Genomic DNA, 26832 nt, shown 5'->3' with positions numbered 1-26832 from the left:
CTTTTTGCATTTGTTGATTGCAAATAAAGCTTGTGTAATTGGAGAAAATATATATTATTATTATTTTTTTTTTAATAATAGTTGTTGTTTTTTCTTCGTTTATGTTCTTAACAATGATTACCATTGATTGTATTTGATGAATTGCACAGAGTTACGTCCACGCACTTTTTGCCGCTGCCTTTATTTTCTCATCCAACATGCGTTTATTTTCTCCGCCTCGGCTGCGTATTGTTCCAGGCCGTTAATGAAAAAACAGTTTGTGTTTCTGAAGTGTGAGGAAAGCAGCGGTGGAGTGTTTTCTGCTTTGTCATCACAGAGCAGCAGGCCCGCTGTGAGTAGCATGATGAATGGCCTCATGTGTCATTAATCTCACACTGGCCATCTTGTACCACTGCTAGCTCTTCAGCTGTTGACCTCCACCTCATCCAGGACTTCTGACCCCACCCCTTTGTATCCTCCCTGCTCATGGTCAGCCACTCTAACAATTGATGCTTCTCCATTTCAGGTTCTCTTATTGATTCAATCCTGCTGCACGTAACCACATTCCACTCTCCCTCTACTATTAGCCTTCACTGCACTGAGTGTCTCTGGTCTTAACAGTGAAATTCAGAGCCTTTTACTTGTTGATGTGATTTACCTAAAGGAAATATTGAGTCCAATGTGTCTATTCAGGATATGTCTATTCATCCTCGACATATCGTTCATGCCCAGGTTGGGCACAATTACATTTTTCAATTACAATTAGGTCTTTAATTAGCCTGGTTCAATTACAACTCAATTATGATTACGGTGACTGGCAGTTTTTCCAATTAAAATAAATGTTTTTATTTTTTCCCTGAAATTTGATTCCATTTATGCTCTCAATTACTAAAGTTCAAATTGAATGTAATTTAATTACTGAGCCTGAAATAGATAACCCCATGAATATTTTATTATTTTTTTTTGCCTTGGGTACATTTTCACGTTTTTCATGCCTTACTGCATTTTGTACCCCAGTTTGTGTGTGCTCATCATATTTAACTAGTTTTTAAATGTTTATGATAGCCTTATCTGAGAAAAAAGTTTTGTTTTTTTTTTCTATTTTTATGCCTTACTGTAGCCTATCTAAAAAAAAATGTTTAGACATTCTTTCATTTCCATGCCTTACCTTATCTCGTAATTTAAAATAAATAAATAAATAAATTATGTATTACCTAAAAATGCCTCATCAATCTTATCTGTTTCCATTTTCATGCACTGGCACTGTTTTTATAGAATTTCCATGACAATTACAAAGTCAATTACCTGAACTCAATTACAAATGAACTATGTTTACAACAGCAACAGATTTTTCCAAATACAATTACAATTAGATCATAGTTATAATTACTTATCAATTATGCAATTGCAATTACAATTGATATAGTAGCTGAACTTCAATCTCATTGGTCAGTTCCATCATATCCTGGTCACAGTGTGGGTTTCATTTTGTTTTGCAAATATATATTTTCTTTAATTATTTACCAACCATTAGTATGCTAATATACCAAAGTAAACTTCATATCTTTTATATCATAAAGTATTGTCTTCAGTATTTTCAACTCTTTCAAATTTCTGCCCCTCATTGGAATGGTTGTTGCTATCATTAGAATAATACATTTCATCTCTTACCATTAGTACACTTAGCTCGTTCAGCTACTGACGGAGAGAAGAGGCTTTAAAGGCAGAGGGTGAAACTTACAAACCGTGATTTCTCTCTCAGGAAACGCCAACGAATTCTCCCACTTCTAAAGTTCCAAGATCAAATTCCGTCGACAGCGTAAGATGTCTGCTTTACTCCGAGCACCCTTTGGTCTTTGCTTTGTTCTCTGTGTTGTTCTTTGCAGAAGTAGACTTGATCCTTTCAGGCTTCATGAACTTCTTGGAATGACTTCATCTCAGTTTTCTTTTTTTTTTTTTTTTTTTAAAGTTCAGTCCTGCTCTCTTGCAGACGTTTTTCTACAAGCGATAACTATGGTATTTTAACTGCAAACATCCAGATGCTGTAAGAGAATATTAAACAATCTCCAGGTGGCTTTTATTTGCTGTAAATAATCATAGAAAGGGGCTCATAAAGCCTTTCTAGGAGCCTCTTCAGTGGCAGCCATGGTTTGTGCTGTGCTGCAGGAACAGTTGCCATTAACAGTGTTAAATTTGTCATACCCAATGTTTTCAGTCGCTCATACTTTTATTAGACTAAATTCTAAATCAAATAAGATCTCAAATCAATAATTTTTTTGTGACTCTTTGCTGTGTTTACGGCTGGGTGATATGAACCAAAACTCGCATCTCGATATTTTTTCCTCAAAGTGTCAATATACGATATAAATCTGGAAAATTTTAATTCAAACAAAGTCTTACCAGAATTACAATTCTGGATTGAACATCTGCACAATATGAGCCACTTTTGGCTTTTTCACCTATAAAGGACAGCACGTGTGAGTGAGTTCTGTAGTGTAGGGAAAGGTCTGGGTTAGGATGCACTTAGAAATCCATCTAACTGCTTTTCCTGCTGTTCTGTGAAGTAGTGAAAGCACAACTACTAAAACAAGTATTTTAGAACAAAATAAGCTATAGAAAACTGCTTCTCTCGTCTCCTTTTTCGGCATGTACAAAAAAAAAAAAATGTAAAAAAAGTGAATGTAACCATGTCGGAAATAAACTGAATAAATAAAATAAATAAATAAATAAAAAAATTATATATCTTGATATAGGCAAAATTGTAATTTGTAGTTTGTTGAAAGTAGGGGTGAACCATTTTTGCGATTTTTTTTTCCTCAATAATGTGATTGCGATTTAAAATGCGATAATTTTTTCAAGGGCCTCTTGTCATGTATTTTTCAGTGAACGCAAGCATTAAATCAATCTGTTTCATAATAAACAATTTCAGATTCATTTAAACTTTAAATAAATATAAAATATACATTTTAAAGCACACATTACAACAACAAAGCAAACAAATCTGTGGCTTTACCTCTTCAACATATCTAACTTCACGTTTCATGAAACATGTGGACTGCACTTCTTAAACACTTTCTCAACTTAACATGACAAGAAAAATAAAATTAATTGCAGCCTTTGCGATAAGAAAGTCGCGTTTTATGATATCGTGATAATGTCGCAAATGCAATTAATCGTTCATCCTTAGTAGAAAGTCGGTGGCGAATTCTTGGTTTTTTTATTTATAACAGCAGAAAATAACCTTTAGCTTCAGAGAGCAGGTTAGCTTTATTCTGCTTATTAGCGTCACTTCCCGGACTTTCCCACTACCTCACTTTTTTTTTTTACCTGAGAAAAGTTGAAGCTCTGTCTGCACTGCTTGACTGGTAGGACGGTGCAATGGGAGTGGTGTCAGTGCCCGAGTTTAGTTTGTGTGCATGTGATTATCAGGTGTTCTGTTTGGTGGAGACATGCTTGGGAGTTTCAAACGCATTCTTCTACATTTGCACGACAGTATTATGGAAAGACGCGTATCTAGGTTTCTTTGCCTCAGCTGTCCAAAGAAACGTATTCCAGGCATTTAGACAAATGTGTAGAAATGCCATTACATGCACATTTCTTTGATTGCCCTGTTGATTATTGTTCTATAACAGTTTGTGTCACATTGTGACAAAGGGAAGTTTGTGTTTTTGGCTGCAGGTCGTCGATGGTATGGATTACCAGCAGCTAACCACCCATAACTTCATATTGAGAAATATACCATACGTGCAGGCAATCAACAGTTGTGCATCTTGATCACTTATTAAACTGTTATGGGACTCTTCTGGTGGTGTAAACATACTGGTGTATGGTGACTGTGGTGTTAGTTTAAGGTGTAACGGAGCATCTCTGTGCAGTGTTTGTCTCTGAATGGTGAACGACGAGCTGTGATGTCTTTTTATAATTATGTTTTCTCTTTTTTCCTGTCCTCAGATTGAAAAGATTATGACACTGATTGGTGCAGGCATTGACTTTTCTCGAGACCAGCAATATGCTACCCCAGGTAAAGTATATATATGTACTATTGCATTTTAGTCTATGAGAGTTTGTCTTTTCGTCTTTTTTTAAGTTCAAATTATGAACGTAACCTTTAAAGCTGCTGAAGACGATAATATATATATATATTTTTTTTTATCAGATAAAGATATTTCCAAATCCATCAAAGATCATTTCCCCCCTCCAAAAAAAAGATGTAAAAGGTTGAAATTGCAGCTCGAAAGTTTGTTTTCATCTCCACCGTAAACGCTTTTTTACTGATATTGTTGAAAACGTTTTTTGCATTGCATTGTGGGATGTAGAGTTCCGTAGACAGATGCATAGAAGTGTTTTTCCTTCATTCTTACTGTCATTTCTTAGGTTTGCCCCAAAAACTGCCAAAGTGACTTCCCAACACGTTTCTAGTGTTTCAGATCAAAACAAATTTTCGAGTGGCATTTTTAACTTTTTGCTCATCGATTTATTGATCTATGAGGCCTACACCATGTGCGGAAGAGGATTAGGACCACTGAAAAAACAAACAAGGTGCAATATTTTTTTTTAATCATTATTAAAAAAGTCAAAATTCTTAGTTAGATCACAGATTTTTTTTCAGTGGCTCTAATCCTCTTCCAAAACGACGTGTATAGATATTTTTTTTAAATAATAATAATAAAAGGGTCTCCAGCAGCTTTAAGTTTGAAGGGGAGATTTTTCTGTTGTTGTGGCTGTTGCTGCTCTCTGTTAGCCCCAAAATCAGGGCCTTTTTGATGGCCAAGGCGAAATTACTTAATGCATTGAATACATTTCAAGAAAAAAGGTTTTCAGGTAATAAATGCTTAACTGGAACATCTCAAGAACAGGGGTCGGCTTTAGGTCATTTGGTGCCCCCTCTCCATGAATGAATAAAAAGAAGTCTGTACACAGTGTGTACACATTATTTATTTTAAATATCAAGACAAAACAATGCAATTCTGCGACACAACAAACCGTTAAAAATACAACCTATTTTAAAATTTGCAAAAATGGTGCAAAATCCAAAAGCAATGTAAAACAGTGCAATCACAAGTTAAAATAAGATATAAAAGTTTCAGTACAAGGAAGTTTTTTTGTTTGTTTTCATTAGTCAGTCACACAAATCTTAAAACCAAAGAACACAATGTGCAAACAACACAGTAGAATTATATAGAATAGAACAAGAATTAAAATAAATATAAATATGGGCAGAAGATTAGCAGGTATAGGTACAGATTTTTAATATTAATATTCAATTAAGAGAAAACATGTACAGTGATTATAAAGGGTGTGTTTCACGTTTATTATACCTTTTTAAATGAGTGCAAAAAAAAAAAAAGGCAGATGCGCCCGAGGCGGTTGCCTGTGTTGCCTGTCGGGAAGGCCGTCCCTGCCCAAAATGAATAGATATTTAAATAAAAATTACAAGTAGAAGTCATTGGGATTCCATTTTCCTGCTAAAAAAAGAGTCAGCAACTGTACAAGAAACAGAAATAAAGATTTAATGGACTCTTCGATGACATAAGGTTTATCTTTGGTTAAGGTTAACAAAAATACTTAGGGGTAATCAAGCATTTATGTTGGTACTTGATTTATTTTGTTGTTTTTATTAATTCTTTATTTCTTTATTTCTCTTTCTTCCATTGAGCGAGTGTCAAAAGACATGGTCAGGCTACGCTGTTTTTGGTCAGCTGTAGAAATTCCTGGAAAGTAGAATCCTCTCTGGTTTCTACATCAGATGTCTGACATCGGTGGCATTATCCCCAGTGTGATTCTGACCAGGTAAAACAAGAGGAAGCTTCCAAGACAGAACGGAAAAGTTATCTCCCTCTAGACTAAATACAGTCAAGGTATTTATAGGAGAAAAAACTGCTACAGATCTTCTGTTATGCTCTGACTAAACAGAAAGTAGGTTATTGGGTCTCAGGATGAAGATGTCGTCTGTTCCAGCTTAGTGTTCAGTCAATTGTATTGGTTAATATCACTGAGCATGTTGTGGGGTCATCATGCCAAATGAAAGAAGCTGTCCCTCAAAGGTTTTCATCAGTGAGTCGTGGAGCACCAAATGCTGGAAATCCTTTGACCACGATCACATCAGTTAAAAAATGACATGTTTTTGAGTTTTTTTTAATTACAAACCAAAGACATTCTACATGAGATACAACAAAGGGACTCGATCAGTTTGTTTCACACGTTAAAAGCAACATTATTACTTTCCTTTCCCTCCTTTCCCTCGCTCCTGTTGGGTTCAGTATTTGCTGGTGACGCCTCTTGTTGTTTGGCTCCTTGCCTATGATGTCATACATTTTCAGCACTTTTAGTGATTGACTTCTACATCAGATTGAAAGAGGGGGGGGTAACTAGAGGGAACCGGAGAGATACATTTGGTGCAAACATCTTTGAAACAGGGGGGATGTGACGGGGTCTCTAGAGCTGAAATGGAAGCTAATACAAAGCAGCCACCTGCAGTGACTCCCAGAGCAAGAGGGAGAGAGGTGGGGGAAGAGGGGAAACGTGTCTCCGAGGGAGGGAGGGAGGGAGGGAGGGGGTTGGGAGGAGAGAAGAATTGCAAGCAGGCAGGACAACAGAAGGACGCTGCTTAGCTTTGGTGTGCGACTCTCTACCATGGAGCAGAGGACGGATGTGTTTGGAAGTAGCTGCTGCTGGACTTTAACAAACCCTCAGAGTTTTTTACACTTATTTCCCCGTTGAGGACTTAGCGTACTCTCAGGACTCTCTTTGACGAGGCTTATTGGATTTGCACCTGGATTTTTTATACTTTTAAACTAGAATATTAGAGATTTTCATTGGACAAAGGACTTGTTTTGCTGCACGTTGGAATAATGACTTTTAATATATTACCACAAGTTGGACAAAACAGTTTAAATGTGCATTTGTCAGGGTCTTTGGGTGTAGAGATGAATACACGTGTCAACTCTAGCTTTTGGTAATGCACTTGTTAGCAGGGTAATTGTTAAAGTTGACCTTTTTTTTTTTTTTAAATGGATGATGTAGGAAAAGGTGTGATGGGCATGTTCTCAGTGATACAAGCATTCATCCGTCTTCGTCCTGGTCAGAGTGCTATCATCTGTCAGCGTGGCGTTGGATTGTGATCAATCACAGCAGACCCCGGTCATGCTTCTGCCTTTTTTCATCACTTTGGTTCTAGACTCTACCGTTGGTCTGAACCAGAGGATTGGATTTGGGAATCAGGATTGACCCAGGGTTCATTTCCACTGGAAGAATTTTATTTGTTTCTTTTCAACTTTTTTCACTTCTATTTATTTTGTTTTCTATCAGTATTTTCATCTTGTATATTGTTTCTGTGTTGGATACAAACACTTGTAATCAACATACATGATGACTAAGGAATATTGTTGACACGAGCTAGTCCCCGACCAGCTCTTCTGCCCTCTTCTTTGAGGGGTGATTTTTATTCTGGGACGTTGGTTCGGCCCCCGCTGCTCTGCGGGAGACGACGCCCACTGCACTCAGGACACTGTCTCCTCCGCCCTCCTGTTGCTGGTGCGCTCGGCTCTGCTGGCCCAGAATGATGTGGCAATGCCACGTCTCCTCCTCAGAGTGCCGCTGCTACCGGCTCAAAGGTTTCTCCCTGCTGAAGCGTTTCCCCCTGTCAGCAGGTGCTGCAGGACGGCTGCTGGACCAACCCGTGGGTGATTGGCTGGAGCACGTGGGGCTGCCGCAGTATGAGAGCAAACTACTTCTCAACGGGTTCGACGACCTGCACTACATGGTACGTACCACTTGTTTCACTAACTTTAGCTCCAGTTTTTATAATTGTATAATATTCTTTATGCTGTATATCAACATATCTAAATCAGTGTGTGTGTGTGTGTGTGTGTCTGAGTGTTTTGCTTTAGTTTTGACAGACTTTTAAGAGGAGCCAGTATCACTGATGTTTAACTTAGGTTGGATACCAAAGAGGGAGCCGAGGAGATGGAGTTGTTATATTGACATATTTAAAAAGTACACGTAAATGAAAGCTTCCATTATACGCTGGAGACACAATCGATGAATTTATTCAGAATGAACCTTTCATTTCTTTGCATTTCTTCTTTTTTTTTTTTTTTTTTATAATTTTATTTATGAAATGCAAGTCACAGATATAACTGTATACAAAAGCATACAATTTCTTTTCCTTTTATACAATTGAACAATTTGGACAAAAACTTGATCCAAACAAAACAAAGAAAGCCCCGCCCTCCCCTCACCCCAAACCCCTGAGCCTCTTAAATAATTACCGTGCAAATATGACTACAAAATAGATATGAAAAAGTACATACACATATATACACTTACCTCTGCACAGCACATACACCCCCACATATACACATGTCCACACATATTTAAGTGCACATGTGCAGCTACACATCTACACATGAACCATGCATGTGCGCATCCTCATACCTGCCTGAATAGCTGTCAACAACAATACAGAATGAACATCGATGGCTGCCCACTCCCTGGTTGTTGATGCGGAACCGCCATGCTGGCATATTTTATAATGAATATGTTGTGGGGGGGTCATCTGCCGCCAGTGGACCGACACAGAGAGAAGTGGTGCTCACATGAGCCCACAGTGGGTGCTTACAAACAGACTTCCGTAGCTGGGAGCCCATCCAAATAGGAGAGCAATGGTCTCCAGTGGGAGTAGAATCTATTAGATGAGCCTCTAAGGGAGAACTTGATCTTTTTAAGTTTAAGAAGAGAGAGAATGTCGTGTAACCAAACTTTGACTGAAGGTGGTTGGGAAGACTTCCATAACAAGAGGATTCTTCTACGAGCAATAAGGGACGCAAAGGCTATGACATTGTTTTGAATATTCGTAGTACCAAGGTCGTCTGGAGGTTTGCCGAAAATGGCAATATGTGGGGTAGGAAGTATATTAATGTCCAAAACATCTGAAATTGTTTTAAAGAATAGTTGCCAAAATGTGGACAGTTTAGGACATGACCAAAACAAATGAGTGAGATTGCATGGGGTTTGAGAACATCTATTGCAATTTTGGTCAACGGTGTCTGGATAGAGGGTTGAAAGTTTCTCCTTGCTATAATGTAATCTATGCAGGACCTTAAATTGTATGAGAGAGAGTCTAGCACAACTGGACGACGAGTTAACAGCCCTCAGGGCCCCCTCCCAGAAATCCTCAGAGAAATTAAGTTGTAGTTCTGACTCCCAGTGTACCTTGATTTTATTAAGCCGATTATTCTAATGTTATTTCTGCGGCTGCGGCCCTCCAAATTGATAGCCTTAGCCGTTAGCTTGGTGTTGTTAGCCTCAAGTGCCACATACTTCTCCTCCAGTGCCCGGATCCGCGGGTCTTGCAGCTCGACATGGGATTCTAAAGAGTCTACACGTTGACCCTGCTCTGTCATCGTTGACTGTATTTTTTCAAGTCTCATTTCCAAAGCGGCAAATGAAGCTTTAAAGTCGGCTGCGAGGCTTGCTATGTGGGCCTCCAGCATGGCGGCTATGCTAGTTAGCGCTGTGTCGCTATTAGTCGCAGAGGCATCCGCTTCTGTTTTTTTTGCCGACTTTGTAGCTTTTGACATCTCTCTGGGCTGGTTTAGGTTTAGAAAATAGTTATAACCCTCGAAGCAGGTTGGGGGTTTTAAGGAAAAAGTAGATTTTCAAAGTTGTAGCTGCGGGAGACAGAGACGACGCACCCAAACCGGAAGTCTCTTTTTTTATGATCATTGTAGTGATTTGATGCTCGTGTCATTTTAGATTTGAATAAAAAAAAAAAGGGTTTATCGGTCGTTTTGAATATGTAACTGATGTTGTATTAACTTGCATTCGCTATTATAAGCTGACACCTTTGAATCAGCAATGATAATTACAAATGACAAAACTGTTAATTTAAAATAAATAATTTATTCGTGTTTGTTGTTTGAGATTTGAGCAACTTTATTATTGAATATACATACAGTATATTTTTACATTGTATTCTACAAATACAGTTTGCACAAGTTGACCTTTTCTTTTATTTATCAGTGGCTTTACAGTCCTTATGTTGACAGTGTTACTTCAGTAATAAAGTCCTTATTTTAGTTTAGTAGTGTTTTGCTTCTTTGTTTTGAAGCATATTTTGTGTATATATCGATTTTCCTATTTTATGTATTGGACGATATATTCACAATTGAGCAATACATCAGATATCGGCTTTTTAAAACCCACAACATCTGTATCAAAGACTTGAAATACATGAGTCAACCCCACATTTCACCACTGGACATTAGCTGTTTATAACATCAACACCCCATGAAACCACATTAGTGTTTGTGCACCCATTTCATGTCCCACCTTTCGCAATAACTCACCACTACCTCCAAAAAAAGGAAACAAGTTCCGACATCTTGTCATTAATAGCACTTCAGATGTGTTTTAATTGGCTGACAAATGCATTAATTTATGACTTTATAGTTTTCTTCAACCATTATATAAATATAAAAAGTTATACATATATATATATATAGTCTTCTGTCTCAGACACATTCCCCTCCATGTCACTTTTACTGTGAAAGAGCTGTTCCAAACCAGTGTTAACTTTTGTATATACATCTATACAAATTAAACACTGGTTTGCTGTTATCATATTGTGTCTAAAGTTGAATATGATAAAGGACATTTGCACCTATTAAAATTAATGTAAAATCATCTCTTGGATATCTCCCCTACAGCTCAGCCAGGATCATTTTAGTGCACAGTGAAACTTTCCATAACCCAGGAATGAAGGAATGATCCACTTATCTGCTCTCACCTTCCCATACAGTCTGATCAACACTGGAGTTTAAGCCTGAGTTGAATCCTCCGTCATTTCTTTAAGGCTTTAATCTTCCTCACACTCTTCTCCAGCTTTGAGTCTTTCCCCTTTTCTCTTTAAAGCTGAGATTTAGCAATGTTTTTATCCTGAAACGCAGCTTTCAGAGCACCAGGTTCCCGTAAATGGTCGGAGATTTATTTAAAATCTGTAACCTTTAAATAGCACATTGGCCTTTGTGCAGAAACGATAACCTTTTAACTATAACAGTATGCTATTGATAACTCCATCCTCTGAGTTTCGTTATCATTCCTGTACTTTTCTGAATGTGTGCATGCATATGCTATATTTCAATATTTCAAACACAAGGAATCTGTCATATAAATAGGGATTTTTAGATCCACTATAGTTTTAGACTGGGAGAAAGCCAGACATATTTGTGGATATTTTGCTAACTTGCTTTTGAAATGATAAAGCCTGGATTCAAACCCATGATCTTTTTCACTGAGAAGCAAATTACTGCTGAAGAAAGCTTGTATTTTATAACAATAGCAAATGATAACTTTAAACTTTAGGTCAATCTGACCCCAAAGGATATTTGCCTTCAGAAAATTGTTGACCAAGTTTTTGTGTCGGGCACTTTTATTTGTTGAAAACCTAAACAACCCCTTGGTAATGAAACCTTGATCTGTTCTCTAGCACCACCATCAGGCCAAACTTTTAGATTAGAATAAATTTATCTTGAATAGTTTTCATCCAAATCTTCTCAAATTTACTGACAACATTAATGTCCACAATAGTATTAGTATTATTAATGTCCACAATAGTATGAATCATATTGGTTGTGGTGATGATATGACTTTTCCTGCAACACCACCATCATTTGTGCATCTTCATGACTCTCACAGAATTAACCATATTGATTGATATTGGTGACTCCCCTCCCCTCCTCTCAAATTTTTGCAACATATTTGGGGTTTTTCCACTATAAAGTCCTCTGTCTCAGACACATTCCCCTCTATGTCACTTTTACTGTGAAAGAGCTGTTCCAAATTGAGGAACACCAATGTGTGCAATATGCATTCAGCACATTGGAAAATATTATCATGACGATTTTATGCTTAATCAGTTGTACCAATCAAATTAAGAAAAGTCATGAAATATGAAGCAAAAAAGTCACATTATTTTTTTGAATAATGATCATTTAATGGGGTCAAATTGACCCCAAGGATAATAGGAGGGTTAAAATCTGTTTATTTTAATCATCGATCTGGAAGAAAACAAACGTAATCATTTGTGCACCAAAGGATGTTCCCTGTCATGTGATCTTAGGTGTTGAAGTAAGGCGCTCTGCTGTAGCCCGAGTGCACTCAACTCACTAATTAAACTGTGTTTATTCTGCAGATCAGCTCACTGTGATCTCTGTATTCCCTGAGGCCTTGGTCCAAAAATGGATCAATAAAAATAGTGATTGTATTGTGTTCAAACCGCATGGCAGAGACAAGCCACCCCTGGAACCAATTAGAGGCTTTTTTATTGACTTGTAGAGTAAAAGGCACTGTGAAACGAGCCCTGATGCTCTCCAGCACTGACAAGTATAACACTGGCTTCGCTTCTCTGCTCTCCACCTCCAAACAAAGAATGCAACAGAGTCATCTCTTCCTGCAGCCATTTCACCCACGTATTTTGGATAATGATGGCTTATGTAAGCCCACAAGTTTGACACAAACAAAAAGCTTGATAGCATTTGTAAATACAATGAATAGAATAGAATGAATGAAGTAGAAAGTAACTTTATTTGGGGTTTCCTGATCCAATGTTGATATTGGACATCAGCAAAGAAGGAGTATTGTTTGTCACCCTCATCTTTTCAATGTGCATCCCCAATCAGATCCGTGGGATTATTAGGAAACCAACCTGACATAACCAAGTCAAATTTCTATGGCGGAATTCGAAATCGCATACACTGCTCATACTAAGTTTGTCATCTAATGAGTATGTAGTGCATTCGCATTAGATAGTATGAAAAGATTGAGTACGTGAGAAAACCCCAGATGTATACTATATTGGGACAATGCACAATCAAACATCCCTTTTTCAAAACAAAAGCATCTCTTCTTGTCTTCCATTAGTTTTTTTGTTTTTTTTTAACGCTTTTCTAAGTAGGGCTCTTATTTCGAAGTTAACTGGAAGTTTTGTCAGTAGCATAATGGCGAGTCTCCGAAATGTCTGAATGAAATGTTTTTTTCCATGAGTTTTATGGATCAAATGAGAAATTACCACATGTTGGTATTCTATTTGGTCACTTTCTCGCTTAAAATGCTTTCAGAACTTTTAAAGGTGGTGAATCGACTGAGATATTTAGCCTCAGTGTGCTTCAGGTTTTTGTCACTGCAGGTTTGAAACGCATCTTGGGAAACGTGGAAGTATACTTCAGTGGGAACGGTCATCATCCTAATCATACTTATAGTATATAGTAGACATTATGTACTCATTGAGTTTGTAGTTTATAGTATGTTAGGTGCCATTTCCAAAGCAGCCTTTAACAGATATTTTATGTCTCTATTTCAGGAAGTGCATTCGAGCAATCTTGTCAACAATTACTATGTTTTATTGCGTAGCTATAATGTCCTGGCTCACAGTTATCCTTGGTAGACTTCTATCTTCTATTGATCCAACCTATTCTTGCTGACTGGGTGCAAGGCGGCTTACGCTTCTGACAGAGACGGTCACAAACCAACATATTCACTCACTCAGTGTAAAATGTCAAGGCGGTAAAAGATTTGAACCCTGATCTTTGAGCTGAGAGGCCGTGTCAGTATCAATAATTTCTATTTGTTATAGCTATTTTTTTAAACAGAGTTGTACAAAGTCTTCCTCAGCTCATTAATGAAAGTTGAAGACTGTATTTGAATGCAAAGCTGGAGTCAGTCAGTGCAACTAAAGCCTGCAGAAAAATCCAGTAATGACTTTGTGCATTAGCAGCTCAAGGGTTAATCTAGATGGATTCATTGATTTCTCCATGGTGTCGCTACTTCTAGATGAATTGTTTGTCCATTGTCATTGACATTTGTGCATAATTGAAACCGTCAGCTGTTTGACTGTCTTTGTTAAATCTGTATTTTTAAATGGTCAGGTTTATTGTCGTTGTTTGGGTGTCCCTCACAGTGCTTGATGTGAGCATCCAGCCGAAATTCAGTGTGTTTTAAAATATGTTGTCATTTCAATGCGTCACTTTAAAGGGAAATGTGGTGCTTTCCCAGTTATTTGTTTGTCTGTTTATAGATTATGTCAAAAGTACTTAACAGATTTTAACTTAAGACAATCCTTACGCAATGGAAGATTCCATTATATTTTGGAGGGGATCCGGATCAATATTCTGATTGTGGTTCAGTTTAAACAATAAAAAAAATCCCGTTCTCTCATTACTGGCAAAATTAAAAAAATTCATACCTTGGTTTAGAATTGACCGACCATTATGAAATTTGACATAGTTGTGTCAGATTTATTCATCACTTATCCCACTGAGTTTCATCAAGATCGCACATTTCATTACGATTTTTCTCAAAAAATGGGGGTGCCCATACATTTTGACCTACTGTATCGTTAATAATGGTAATAGAGATTTCTTCCACTTGACTTTTGACTTTTTGCATTAAGATGTTTCCCTCATGTTGTGTCTCCTTTACACTGTGGTAGAGGGTTTACTAAGTTTTATAATGAAATAATGTTTCTTAGGGGTGCCACCTCTTAATGCTGTTTAGAAGTTATTAGTAATTCATAGTAGCTCTGGGTGTGAATTCTTGTCAAACTGTCTACTCGTTGAGTTTAAACTTTTGTTATCGAGACTGTGTATTCGCTACACTGTTCATGGCTCTAATACAGATTCATTGGATTTGGTTTGTTTTGTTTTCCAGGGAAGTAATGTAATGGAAGATCAGGACCTGAGAGAGATCGGTATCACAGACCCGAGTCACAGAAAGAAGATCCTGCACGCAGCACGCTCGTTTCCAAAGGTGATAAATCACTGATTCCTGCTTTTATTGTATTTATTACATTGTAAATTTGATGGTTATGTTCAATCTCCTGGCTCTAAACCAAGAAAAAAACGTTAGCATTCTGCACTGCTTTGGCACTAAAGGTTATCTAATAGTCTTGGATTAGCTTTAGTGCTGCTAAGTACGCAGATACTCGGAAAGAATTCACATCATTTCTAAAGTTTAACAGGTGGTTCACCACGGGAGAGGTTTTTTTCTCAAACAATGTTGTCTTCTGGTACAGGTGAAGGGCCTTGGCTGTGACGGCAGCAGCTCGCTCTCTTCCTGGCTGAAGAATCTAGGCCTGCATGAGTACTTGCACAACTTCCTGGCCAGCGGTTATCGTTCTCTCGACTGTGTCAAAAACTTGTGGGAGCTGGAGATCGTCAATGTGAGTCATAGTTACTGTATGTACAGTAAATGCAAGTGCAGGGTTCATGGATTGGCAAAAGTCTAGATTAGAGAACATGTTTGACCACCATGTTTGATCACCAAATCAGACAAAGCTTGTCTAGGGATGTCGCAATTGCAGATTTTTTCTTGGTACGATTATTGTCAGAAACTATTACAGTTACCGTAATTTCCGGGCTATAAAGAGCACTGTTGTATGAGCCGCATTCCAATAATTTAGCAATTTTTTAAGAAAAATCCATGCTGAGACCAGGCAGGTAGGTGGGCTGCTGTACACAAGTTAGGTTTAACAGAGATTTCCGTGTTTCAACCAGTTTCATCTAATGAGTTTTGTACTCCACACAAACATCTCCTCACTGCCCCACATCTGCATATCAGTCCATTTACAGCTTTTAATGGTCAGTTTTTACTGGATCCAGACTGATGCTCTGCTCCCCCTGTTCTTCTTTCCGTGAACTACCGCGGAGCGATCACGCCGAGTTCGCACTCTTCAGTCAGAATACGGACACAACCGCTTCTGAACAAACTAAACTTGGTGATTTGGCACCGTTATGCTGTTAATCGTTTCCTTTTCTCCAGTCTATAATGCGCTACTTTTACTGTAGACAGAGCGGAGATCAGAACATCCTGGATAGTGTATCTCCGCCCTGTCTCCATCTATCCGTCGTCCTTACGTAAGCTTCTCCATCTCCGGACACCGCCCAGCGCTGGGCGGGTTGCCCGTCCGCCCGACCCCGCCAGGGAGTGGGGGAGCGGCACCGACGTGGCGAGGCAGACCAGCGGGGGTAGAGGAAGGCGAGCCCAGCCCCGCCTCACACCCCAGCCCTCAGAGCACCGATCATTCATGAACAAGACTAACGTGGTGATTTAACAACAGCTTGTTTTCTTCTATTACAAACTGGCTGACTTTTACTTTATTACTTTATTACACTGCAGCGCGCACTCTCGCTCTCTCTCTCGCTCTCTCTCTCTCTCTCTCTCTCTCTCTCTCTCTCTCTCTCTCTCTCTCTCTCTCTCTCTCTCTCTCTCTCTCTCTGACAACATTTCTTCATGTCTTTTCCATGATGAGGGAGATTGCATCATGACAACTGATCAATATGATTCAATGGGAGCACGAACTATTTAATGTAAACAGTTTCATTAGTCCACCTGGTCTAATGTGACAGAGCTCAATTTTTTGGCATCATGAAGCTTGAAAACTGGAAAAATCCACATTTTAGCGGCGTCACGGTTTAAGCCGCTGGGTTCAAAGTGTGGGAAAAAAGTAGCGGCTTATAGACCGGAAATTATGGTACATTTTCAAATTACCATGTTCAATTACAATTCAGTTATGATTATGGTAACCAGCATCTAATTACAAATAAATTTTGATTGTAATTTTTTCCCTGAAAGTCAATTACAATTACGTTCTCAATTACTCAAGTTCAATTACAATTTTACTAACTTTTATTCAGTTGCGATGATTGTATGTGCTTTTGTGTGTGTGTACGATGTCGTTTTAGCATCTTCACATTTACATTTTAGTGCATTGATCATAATATTTTATGCAAAGGCCCAACTAGGGACAAAAGTTGGAATTTAGCATTAACTATAAACACTTTGTAGGAAACATCAGTTACATTCACAGTATTGTTACTCTTTGTATCTGTATCTCTGACTGATCGGAAAGTTTAACACCTCATTTAATCATGAAAATGAGTAATTGTGACATCTCAAGTTGTGTCTGAATAAAATTTAGAGTTTTGATGCTGATGTGCCAACATCAGGTTTTGTTCCACCTGTGTGAAAGCCTCAGGAATTGAACATTAGATTCTTGCTCGATTGTAGAAACCTGTCAAGAAAACTTTGAGGAATATTGTTCTGCGACACAATAAATACATTCATCAGTATCAGACACAGTATCAGATGTTTTTTTTTTTGTATTGATTGTTTTATAACCGGATTGCTAAGTTTGGTAAACAGTGTCATCTTTGTTACTCCACAGGTGTTAAAGATTACGCTTCTTGGTCACAGGAAACGTATCATCGCATCTTTAGCTGAGAGGCCTTATGAGGAACCTCCTGTCAAACCTCCTCGTTTGTCACAGATCAGAGTGAGGATACACACACACACACACACACACACACACACACACACACACACTTGGGTGGTTCACAATGTGATGGTATAAAAAAAAAAGATCACATTTTACCTCTCACCTATTGATAATTTGAACATCTGTACCAAACTTTGGGCCAACATAACATCTGTAAAGGGTGACACACTTTTTCACAATTTTTTATTGCTCAACCAAAGAATGCATAACGTTCAGATATCAGAAGCTTTAACGATAAAGGGAAGTATGGTCATTAATAGTTTCTCCTGGTATTTATACTAAGCAAGCACATTACAACACTTTAGATACTATTCCTGAAAATAGAAAAAAAAAAACTTCAACATTGTGGAAAAAATGTGCAGCGATTGACTCCATTTTTGCCATAGATGCGATGCTTACAATGTCAATGTGAACCAGGCAAAAGGCAAACCACCCTCATACACACACACACACACACACACACACACACACTAAATGGTTGGGTTAAATAAAAGCCAAGATTACAGTTTTTCTTGATTGATAAGACACTGTTTCTGAAAAATAGCACACATTTCCAGAAACACTGCACCCTATTTTCTTTAGGCCATGGCTATTGATACGGAAATGTATGAATAGACTTCAAGTCTATTCCTTTGCAGCGCCCTTCATTGGCCAGTTGAGGTGACATGATAGGTGCACCATGTGACTTAAAGTTCTGTCAGCTTTACTTTAGCTCATATTTATTTTTAGCTACCCCGCTAACCGTTTTATTTTAGCCCTATCCTTAACCCTATCTTGAACCCTAACCCTAACCCAGGAAATACCATAAAATGTTTATTTTTTTGTATATGTATTTTTAAAGGTGGAATTTGTCGTGTTAAATATGTTAAAATGAAAAAATATATATAACAAAAGTGGGATTTGAACCCACGGCAGCAGAAGGAAGAATTCTTGAGTCAGACGCCTTAGACCACTCAGCCATCCTGACATGGTAGAAAAAACACAGGCACATTACGCTTACAGTACGTATCTATAAAAAGTCTGTATCGCTAGCCACTTCCTTTTCTTTATTAGGACACGATTGGCAAAGCACTGCACACTTGAGTCAAAGTTTGAACTGTTTTTAAAAAGATCACACAGAGCAAAAGTAGCACATTGTACTGTCTCCCACTGTGTTCACATGAAGTATAAAAAAAGATGAACTTACAGTAAACACAAATGCATCCTGTGTCTGACTGTACATTACTGAATAAAAAATTATCTTACACAATATTACACTGCTGTGTTGTACACAGTAAAACAGTATTTCTGTTCACTTTTTGAAATATGTGAAAAATGTGTTCAAATGAGCCCAAAATGTGTTCAGTTTTTTGAAAAAAGAGTGCAGAAGTTTTTCGAAACTGTGCAAACCATGAATTGTGTTCAATATTTTGACGTCAGAGTCCTGTTTTTGGGAAATGTGTGCAGTAGAGGTCGACCGATGTGAGATTTTCAAAGGCCAATGCAGATACTGATTTAAAAAAAATAATAATTCAGCCGATGGCCGATATCTAAAGCTGATATTTGAGGCCGATATACTTTTTTTTTCATAGCACATTGATCATGAAAGACAATTGAAACATTCATGTGATATAAATACGGGGTCCTTCCTCAGTCAAGCTGTGGCTGCAGCTGCCCAAGTGGGTGCCTGATCAAATATCCTTATCCTATTATAGGATAAGGATATTTGATCAGGCACTATGATATTATATCCTTATCCTATTATATCAGCTTTTTATTTGTAAGCCTATTGGCTTCTACCTCTCCCATGCACATGCTATTATTATTATTACTTTTTTTAGTTATTGTATATTCATACATCCGAATGTATGGAAGTATGAATGTTTTTTTATGTTCTTTCTTTTTTCCTTTATTGGCTACTCTAAAGTGCTAAATAAAAAATTACAATATTTTTCTCAAAATCTAATACTTTCTTAAAGAGAAAAATCAAAACAAGATTTCTTTTTTGCTTTTGGCTTCTCCAGTGTCAGGACCTGCCTGTATCCCAGACCTCGTCCCCTCTCAGTCAGATGGAAGCGTACTCTGGACGCTCCATGGACCCCTTGCTTCCTGTAGGGGAACCGAGCAGGAAGAAAACCCCAGACGCCGACCATGACGTCACTCAAAGAAGTCGTAGTGAACGACACCGACCTCACGTACGTCACGTATCCCAATGTGCACCTTAAAGAGGAGATCTTTTTATTAATGTAGCCTTTCGTTGTAGGATCGGTATGAAGACAGGCATCGAGAGCCCCGTCTGACGCTGAGACCACCCAGCCTAGCGGCCCCCTACGCCCCCGTCCAGAACTGGCACCACCAGCCAGAAAAACTCATCTTTGAATGCTGTGCCTACGAAGCCAACGTAATGCTTCTTTTCCCTCCACCTCGTCCACCTTTTTTTTTTTTAAACATTCTTGAATATCTATGCAAACGATAAACGTTGTCCTTTTCCTTTGCAGTACCTTGGTTCCATGCTTATTAAGGATCTAAGGGGAACTGAATCCACGCAAGATGCATGTGCCAAAATGAGGGTAAGCTGTGAATGTTTTTGAGGAGTAAAAAGTTGTTCCAAACATGTTGTTAATTCATCCTGTGATCCGTCCAGAGGTCGACTGAACAAATGAGAAAAGTCCCAACCATCGTTCTCTCAATCACATATAAGGGTGTAAAGTTCATCGATGCAGCCAACAAGGTTAGACACTCAATACACACACACACACGTACACACAGCTGTGTTAAAAGTCACTTTTTTAACATGATGCTTATGTATCAAACAACACAACAACATTAGTTTGACTATGAGAATCGAGCGCTGGTATTTTGTATCTATTCACATATTTTGTCCAGTTTTTCAATTTATAACGTACTTAAATAAAAGCTGAGTCAGAACTTCATCCTACATGATTTATTTCATTTATTTTTTGCTTTTTGTGCAGAACATCATTGCAGAACATGAGATCCGTAACATCTCTTGTGCAGCTCAGGACCCAGAGGACTTGTGTACGTTTGCGTACATCACTAAGGACCTGCTGACAAACCACCACTACTGCCATGTGTTCAGCACCGTGGATGTGGTACGAGTTATTCATGGATATATGACTGTGACATTTGTGTGCCATTATCATACAGCAAGGATTTTACAGTAAACCAGTGGTTCTCACACTGGGGCGGAGGGGCCTGGCATTATGTCGAGAACGGCTTTGCTGAACATTGAGCATGAAAAATACAAACTTTTTTCTTTGCTCTCAAAGAACATTGTTCTAAAATATGTGATTTCACATTTTATGTTATTTCTAGAGTGTTAGAACTAGCCTAACATTAACATTAGTCCAGCATTAGCGTTATCTTAGCAGTAGCCTAACATTAGCATGAACCTAGCATTAGCATTATCCTAGCATTAGCTAAGCATTATCATATCTTAGTTTTAGCATTATCTTAGAATTAGCCAAGCATTAACATTAGCCTAGCATTAACGTTGGCTTAGCATTAACCTAACATTAGTGTGAACCTAGTATTAGCATTAGCTTAGCATTAACATTAGCATTAGCATAACATTAACCTAGCATTAGCATAACATTAACCTAGTATTAACATTTGTATTATCCTAGCATTAGCCAAACATTAACATATCTTAGTTTTAACATTATCTTAGCATTAGCCAAGCATTAACATTCGCATTAGCCTAGCATTAATGTTGGCTTAGCATTAGCCTAGCATTAACGTTGGCTTAGCATTAACCTAACATTAGCGTGAACCTAGTATTAGCATTAGCCTAGCATTAACGTTGGCTTAGCATTAACCTAACATTAGCGTGAACCTAGTATTAGCATTAGCTTAACATTAACAATAGCATTAGCATAACATTAGCATTAGCATAACATTAACCTTGCATTAGAATAACATTAACCTAGTATTAACATTAGCATTATCCTAGCATTAACCAAACATTAACATTAGCCTAGCATTAACGTTGGCTTAGCATTAGCCTAGCATTAACGTTGGCTTAGCATTACCTGACATGACCGTGAACCTAGTATTAGCATTAGCCTAGCATTAACATTGGCATTAGCATAACGTTAGCCTAGCATTAACATTAGCCGTATCCTAGCGTTTGCATTATTTTTACCTTTTTCAAAGAAAGGTTACATGTTTTTTCCACTTAGGTGCGATTAAAATTTAGCATTCTTTAAAGGGGGCGCAACATAAAAAAACTGGGAAACTGCCTTAAACAAAGGCAGAAATCAAAACAAATGAATGCCTGACATTTATTTTAACAGCCATAATCAACAATTCAAATTAGAAAAAATGGAAATATTGCCTTTTGACTTTCATTCAGGCCTGTTTTCCTGCTATTTTATTTACTTTAAGTTATATCCAGCACTGATATGTCTCTCCTCACCCTGCAATAGGGTTAGATACTGTATCCCTTATAGAAACAGTGGAACTCCTGCTGATACCTCATTCGATAATTAGGGAGGTGAGATATCTGATTCTGGGATTTTTTTTGTGTAGTTGAAACTAAGAACTGCTCCTCAGCGCTACGTCGATACGCCTTCAGGGCTGCAGCATCCGTGAGACGTCATTGGTTATTTTGAGAGATATTGACCACACTGCCACAGACACGAAGCTCAATGCACCATGAAATTATTCAAAGAAGCTCATCTCTGAGTTTATTTGTGTTGATGTGAGTGATGTCATGTAGTCTGAGGCAGCGGTCTTCATTGAAGGATCTGCAGTGGGTCTTTAGCCTTGGTTTGTTCAAATCATGGTATGTTTCTGTCTCATGCTTCTGTTTTTTAAGGCTCACGGGGCATTCAAGGGGAATTTTAACTTGAGTCTGAGTGGGATTATTTGTGTTGCTAGAGGAGAATATAATCCAGCATTTTAAAAATGCCAGGAAAAACATGCTTTGTATTTCCTAAGCAGTAATGCTGGAGCTGCAGCTCCCGAGATTAGTGTTTCTACTTGATGAAGGAAATATGTTCAAATAAGTTGTTTTGAAAACAAAATAAAGTATGTCCCTCTGTCACTTTCTTTTTTTTTAAATGTAGAATCTGACGTACGAGATTATATTGACGCTGGGCCAGGCTTTTGAGGTGGCTTACCAGCTGGCTTTACAGGCCCAGAGAACCAAACAGCACCAGAACCTCCCACTGGGACACAGTTCAGAGGTCATCGAGACATCGTCCAGTCGACCCGTGCCAAGACCGCGAGGCAGCGTACGGAAATCAGGGGTGAGTTTGATTTGATGAACTGGAAGCCATAACCATAGAAAACCACATTCCTATCCTAGTATCAGGTAACCTAATGCGTTTTCTACATTAACGTTACTCAACACATTATTATACTTGTATAAGTGCATTTTAGATTTCATTTCACATCAACGCAGTCATTTCTTTCAAAACATCAGGGAATGTCACTCCTGCTAATGAAAGTAAAATAAGGTATATGTACAGTATGACTGAGGCATGAAAAGGACAAAACCTTTTAAAATCTTCCAATTACAAATAATAAAAAATGTTATGTAAAATATCTTTGGTAAAATTTGATATCTACGGTACTTAAATAACAAACCTGTAGTGAACCCTAACCCTATTATTATCCCCTGCCACAAAATAGGTTTGAGCTCCGTCCTTCTGTGCATGTGTCAGAATTATACGATAACCAAATTTGGTGTGTGGCTTCAGGGTATCAATACCTTGATGGAGTTCGAAAATGAGAAGTGCGCAATAATTTTTCCGGAGTTATTGCCCTTTTTCCACTTTTTTTTAACTCTGTTTAAGGCATCATCTAAGGTGATGGCTTTTCTTAGAAAACGTTTAAGATAGTTAGTAGTTTTATATTCTGATGTGATAATATTTTCTTATGTATACATCTAAGTTCTTAGAGCGCTCTACAACTGAATTATTTTGTCATTTACACACAGTAAATTATGTTTTCTCTCTTGTTTTTACTTTCTCCTGTGGCCCACATTGGATGCTCGAAAGGGCCGCATTTGGCCCCCGGGCCTTGAGTTTGACACAGACTCTAAATAAAATTAAAAAAAAGACAACACGACTACAAATACGACCAAAATTAACTGAAAAATATACAAAACAACATAGAAAATACACAAGACGAAACTAAAAATACACTCAAAATAACGCAAACAAAAATGCATAAATGACAACAAAAACAGACAAAACCCTTTGTTCTTTCCTGTGTTAATGCTCACATTGGTCATTATTCTAAATGCTGACTTGCATGTTGATCATGTGGCCCTTGGATCAGACAATCACATTTTTGTGGCCCTGGCAGTGATAAAGATTGCCCAATCCTGCCATAAACTTTTCATAAGTCACGTTTGCAAACTTTACCTTTAACAAATGTGACTTTGCACTGTGGCGCCCTCTGGTGACGGTCTAATGTTGCAATGTTTGTGCACAGAACTTGCTTCTATTCTTCTACTTACTGCTGCAATGACTAGTATCTACAGTATAGGGACACAACTATGTGTTTTCAACACAAATAAAGAAGCTATTCAAATTGTCTTTTGGGAGAACGTCAGTCCCTTCACTGGGTCAGATGTTTGGGCCTGTACCAGATATGAAATCGCCATCTTGTCTGGATCTCTCAGCTTCTGTACACACAGGTATTCATTCTGGGAAATAAATGGGATCAGTGGATGATTTCATATGAAAGCGTTTTAAAGCATGAGGGCTTTTGCACAAATCAGTGATGTCAGTCTGTTTCTACTTTCAGGGGGACCTTGTGGACCAAGAGGGGGATCTGCAGTCCCAGAGCAATGCCACGTGGCTCGTGGACCCCAAAGAACCAAAGCGCACTATCAGCACTAAGTATGAGACCACCATATTCTGAGTGGAACCCCCTCCTCTTCTTCTCACTGAGCCTGGTGTCACGCTCCTTCCTTCTCCTGCTCCTGTGTGCCTTTCACTGTAGCTCCGCCTCCTTCCTCTGAGCTGGACCTCTGCCCCATCCTTCCTTTGACAAAGCCACTGTGAGAACTGACCTCTCAACTCCTCCTGATCCTTTGTTACATTTGCCATCTTTTCTGCTCCTCTTCAATTGCAAACTTTCTACCTTCCACTTTACATCAGGAGACTGCCGTTCACCTGCATGTGTTCGCTCTCTACCTTTTTACTGTTAGAGTCCTTTTACCCCCAATTTCCATCGGATCTGTAACTGCTCTGAAACTGCTGCGGAATCGCAACGCAGCTGATAAGATTCAATTAAAGCTGATATCCGGAGTTTCTGAGAAATCGATGTTTATGTATCATTCTTTTGAAATGCAAAAAAATACCTAACTAGTCTTTTACTATGGTCTACTGCCAGTGGTCATTTCAGATATATCAATGTATTTAAGTCCGGCCTTCGTCCCATAGACCCCTATACAAATGGAAACGAGCGCCGTGATCGCCCAGCCAATAGGCTTTGACTTCCTGTCGCGGAGTCTGTCAATCAAAGTCAATGCGGGAACTGTGCACGAAACAACAGCAAACAGGTAAATATGATTTTGGGTCTTACCTGACCCATAGACCTACAGTATATCAATGAGACCCAATGAGACCTTGTTATGTTCCGCAATGCGCATGCAGAAAAGTAGAGGCGTGGCTTCTGGTAGATTGGCAGAGGCAGGGGGAGGAAGTGAAGCTGTTTAGGGCGGGACATCGAGACGTTTCTCAGAAACTCCAGGTATCAGCTTTAACGTTAATGTGCCAATTTCCACCACATGCGAATCTGCTCCAGCACAGCTGCGTAACTGCTGAATCATGCCGGAGCCCTCTGCAGCAAATACGCAGCCCTTCTCTTTTTGCCGGACGCCGGTGCCTTTGCGGGACAGGAAGTAGTGCATAGACACAGAATAAAATATATGGATTATTTTCAAAATAAAATACTCTTTGTTAAAGGCCGATCAGAACTCCATCCATTGACCTTGTAGAGAAAAACACAGACCTTTCGGGGCCTCTAGCGGCTAATTTCGGACTTTATCTGAAAAGCATGTGTATATCTGGACTCGAGGGAATAAAACCTGTCCGCTGATACCACATTTCGACAAAATGACCTCCAGCTTTCTTCTGACGCTAGGTGAGATTATATCGTATTTCCTATATAAATATTGCACTTTTCCATGGTTGAATCACAATAATCTCCACAAAAGCAGAAGATCAACAGGGCAGGACAGAGTGGATTTCCTTCTGCTCCTCTCCAAGGACACAATGAAGTGTTTGTATTGTATTTATTTATTTAAGTAGGGACATTACAAATGTAAATACTTTAGATTATAGCCATAGATTAAATGTATTAGATATAGATTATAGCAAATTTCCATCTGTTGTTCCTAGACAGGCGGATGTAAAAAAATAAAAAAAAATCACACTTAATAAGACAAGGCGAGTCACAAAACAATAAACAGGATTACATACAGGATAAGGAACAGAGGGATCATAAAATACAGTACCTTAACATTTAAATGGAACACTAGGATCACAACAACCACACTATCAAGGCAATAGACAGGATTGAGGGCAAGGTGAAGGAAAGGACAGGGTAGGACAGAGGACCAAGGACAGGTGAAAGAAAAGCAGTTCACTTCCACGTACTCAGAGTTGGTCAGTGGATCTCTTAGTATTGATTACAACTTTGTATATCGCACGATTACACGTTGGCGGGATCTCCTGAGTCTTTGCTGCAACAGAAATGCAGCACAGACGGAGATGGTGAGAATTGCTGGACTGCAGATTGCACTGCAGTTACTCATCGGAGCAGTTTCAGTGCAGATACACATCCAATGGAAATCCGGCTTTAGTCTCCAAATCCTGGTGACAAACTCTTCCTTTTTCTTGGTGATTTCCTTGCTCTGGTAGGCCACGGCCACTCTGAAGCTTTTCACTGGCACCATTCATCAATCGGCTCCTCTGAGTGCTGAGATTTACCCAAGTGACCCACTGTAGTCTTCCTCTACATGAATGGACAGGTTTCCTGTGTGAACACATTGAAACTTTACTTACTATGCATCAGGCTGGCTTTAAAGGCTCCACTGTTGGTACAGGAGCTACAAACATGAGTAAAGAGAGGCTTGTTCCAACCTGATGGAAGCCAAAGGAAGCTACGAGCTTAGCACTGTGATCAGGCCCTTTTCCAGCTCCTTATTGGTCGATTTCAGTTAGAGTTTTTTTTTTTTTACTGGGTAAACAGAGTAGGAATAATTAGGTTAGCCAACTGCTAGCATGCTCTTGTTCATCACCAGGTTATTAAACTTGGATGATTTTGGTGAAGTTTAGCAATCTTAACAAATCTAAGTGTGTCCTGATGAGTGCATTCTTCTGTCACATTTCTTTCTTTTTCTCATCCAATGCCTTTAAAGCATGGGTCTCAAACTGGCAGCTGTAATTAAAACAATATAATTACATATTAAAGAAGAATTGCTTGGTCTAATGCAGGCAGAGGCAAATGGTAGCCCGAGGGCCACGTACATTTTGTGTGGGCCCCAAAATAAATGCACA

The 26832-nt window shown here is 38.6% G+C and overlaps 1 protein-coding gene across 1 annotated transcript in view; it reads left to right on the top strand.

Moving 5' to 3' along the window:
* The window catches only part of anks1aa (ankyrin repeat and sterile alpha motif domain containing 1Aa), an 89239-nt gene extending 63495 nt beyond the window's left edge, over window positions 1-25744 (top strand). The window contains exons 14-25 of the mRNA XM_028452115.1: window positions 3931-4000; window positions 7425-7741; window positions 14686-14784; window positions 15050-15196; window positions 17201-17308; window positions 19315-19485; window positions 19554-19691; window positions 19789-19860; window positions 19935-20021; window positions 20266-20403; window positions 22381-22563; window positions 24071-25744. Coding sequence (XP_028307916.1) covers window positions 3931-4000; window positions 7425-7741; window positions 14686-14784; window positions 15050-15196; window positions 17201-17308; window positions 19315-19485; window positions 19554-19691; window positions 19789-19860; window positions 19935-20021; window positions 20266-20403; window positions 22381-22563; window positions 24071-24187 — 1647 coding nt within the window. The 3' untranslated portion in view covers window positions 24188-25744. The remainder of the gene's footprint in view (window positions 1-3930; window positions 4001-7424; window positions 7742-14685; window positions 14785-15049; window positions 15197-17200; window positions 17309-19314; window positions 19486-19553; window positions 19692-19788; window positions 19861-19934; window positions 20022-20265; window positions 20404-22380; window positions 22564-24070) is intronic.
* The last annotated feature ends 1088 nt before the right edge of the window (window positions 25745-26832 follow it).

Source organism: Gouania willdenowi, chromosome 7 (genome assembly GCF_900634775.1).
Source record: "Gouania willdenowi chromosome 7, fGouWil2.1, whole genome shotgun sequence".
In the NCBI taxonomy this organism is placed as follows: Eukaryota; Metazoa; Chordata; class Actinopteri; order Blenniiformes; family Gobiesocidae; genus Gouania; species Gouania willdenowi.
Note: the sequence above shows the minus strand (reverse complement) of the source record. Positions and strands in the feature narration are given on the sequence as shown.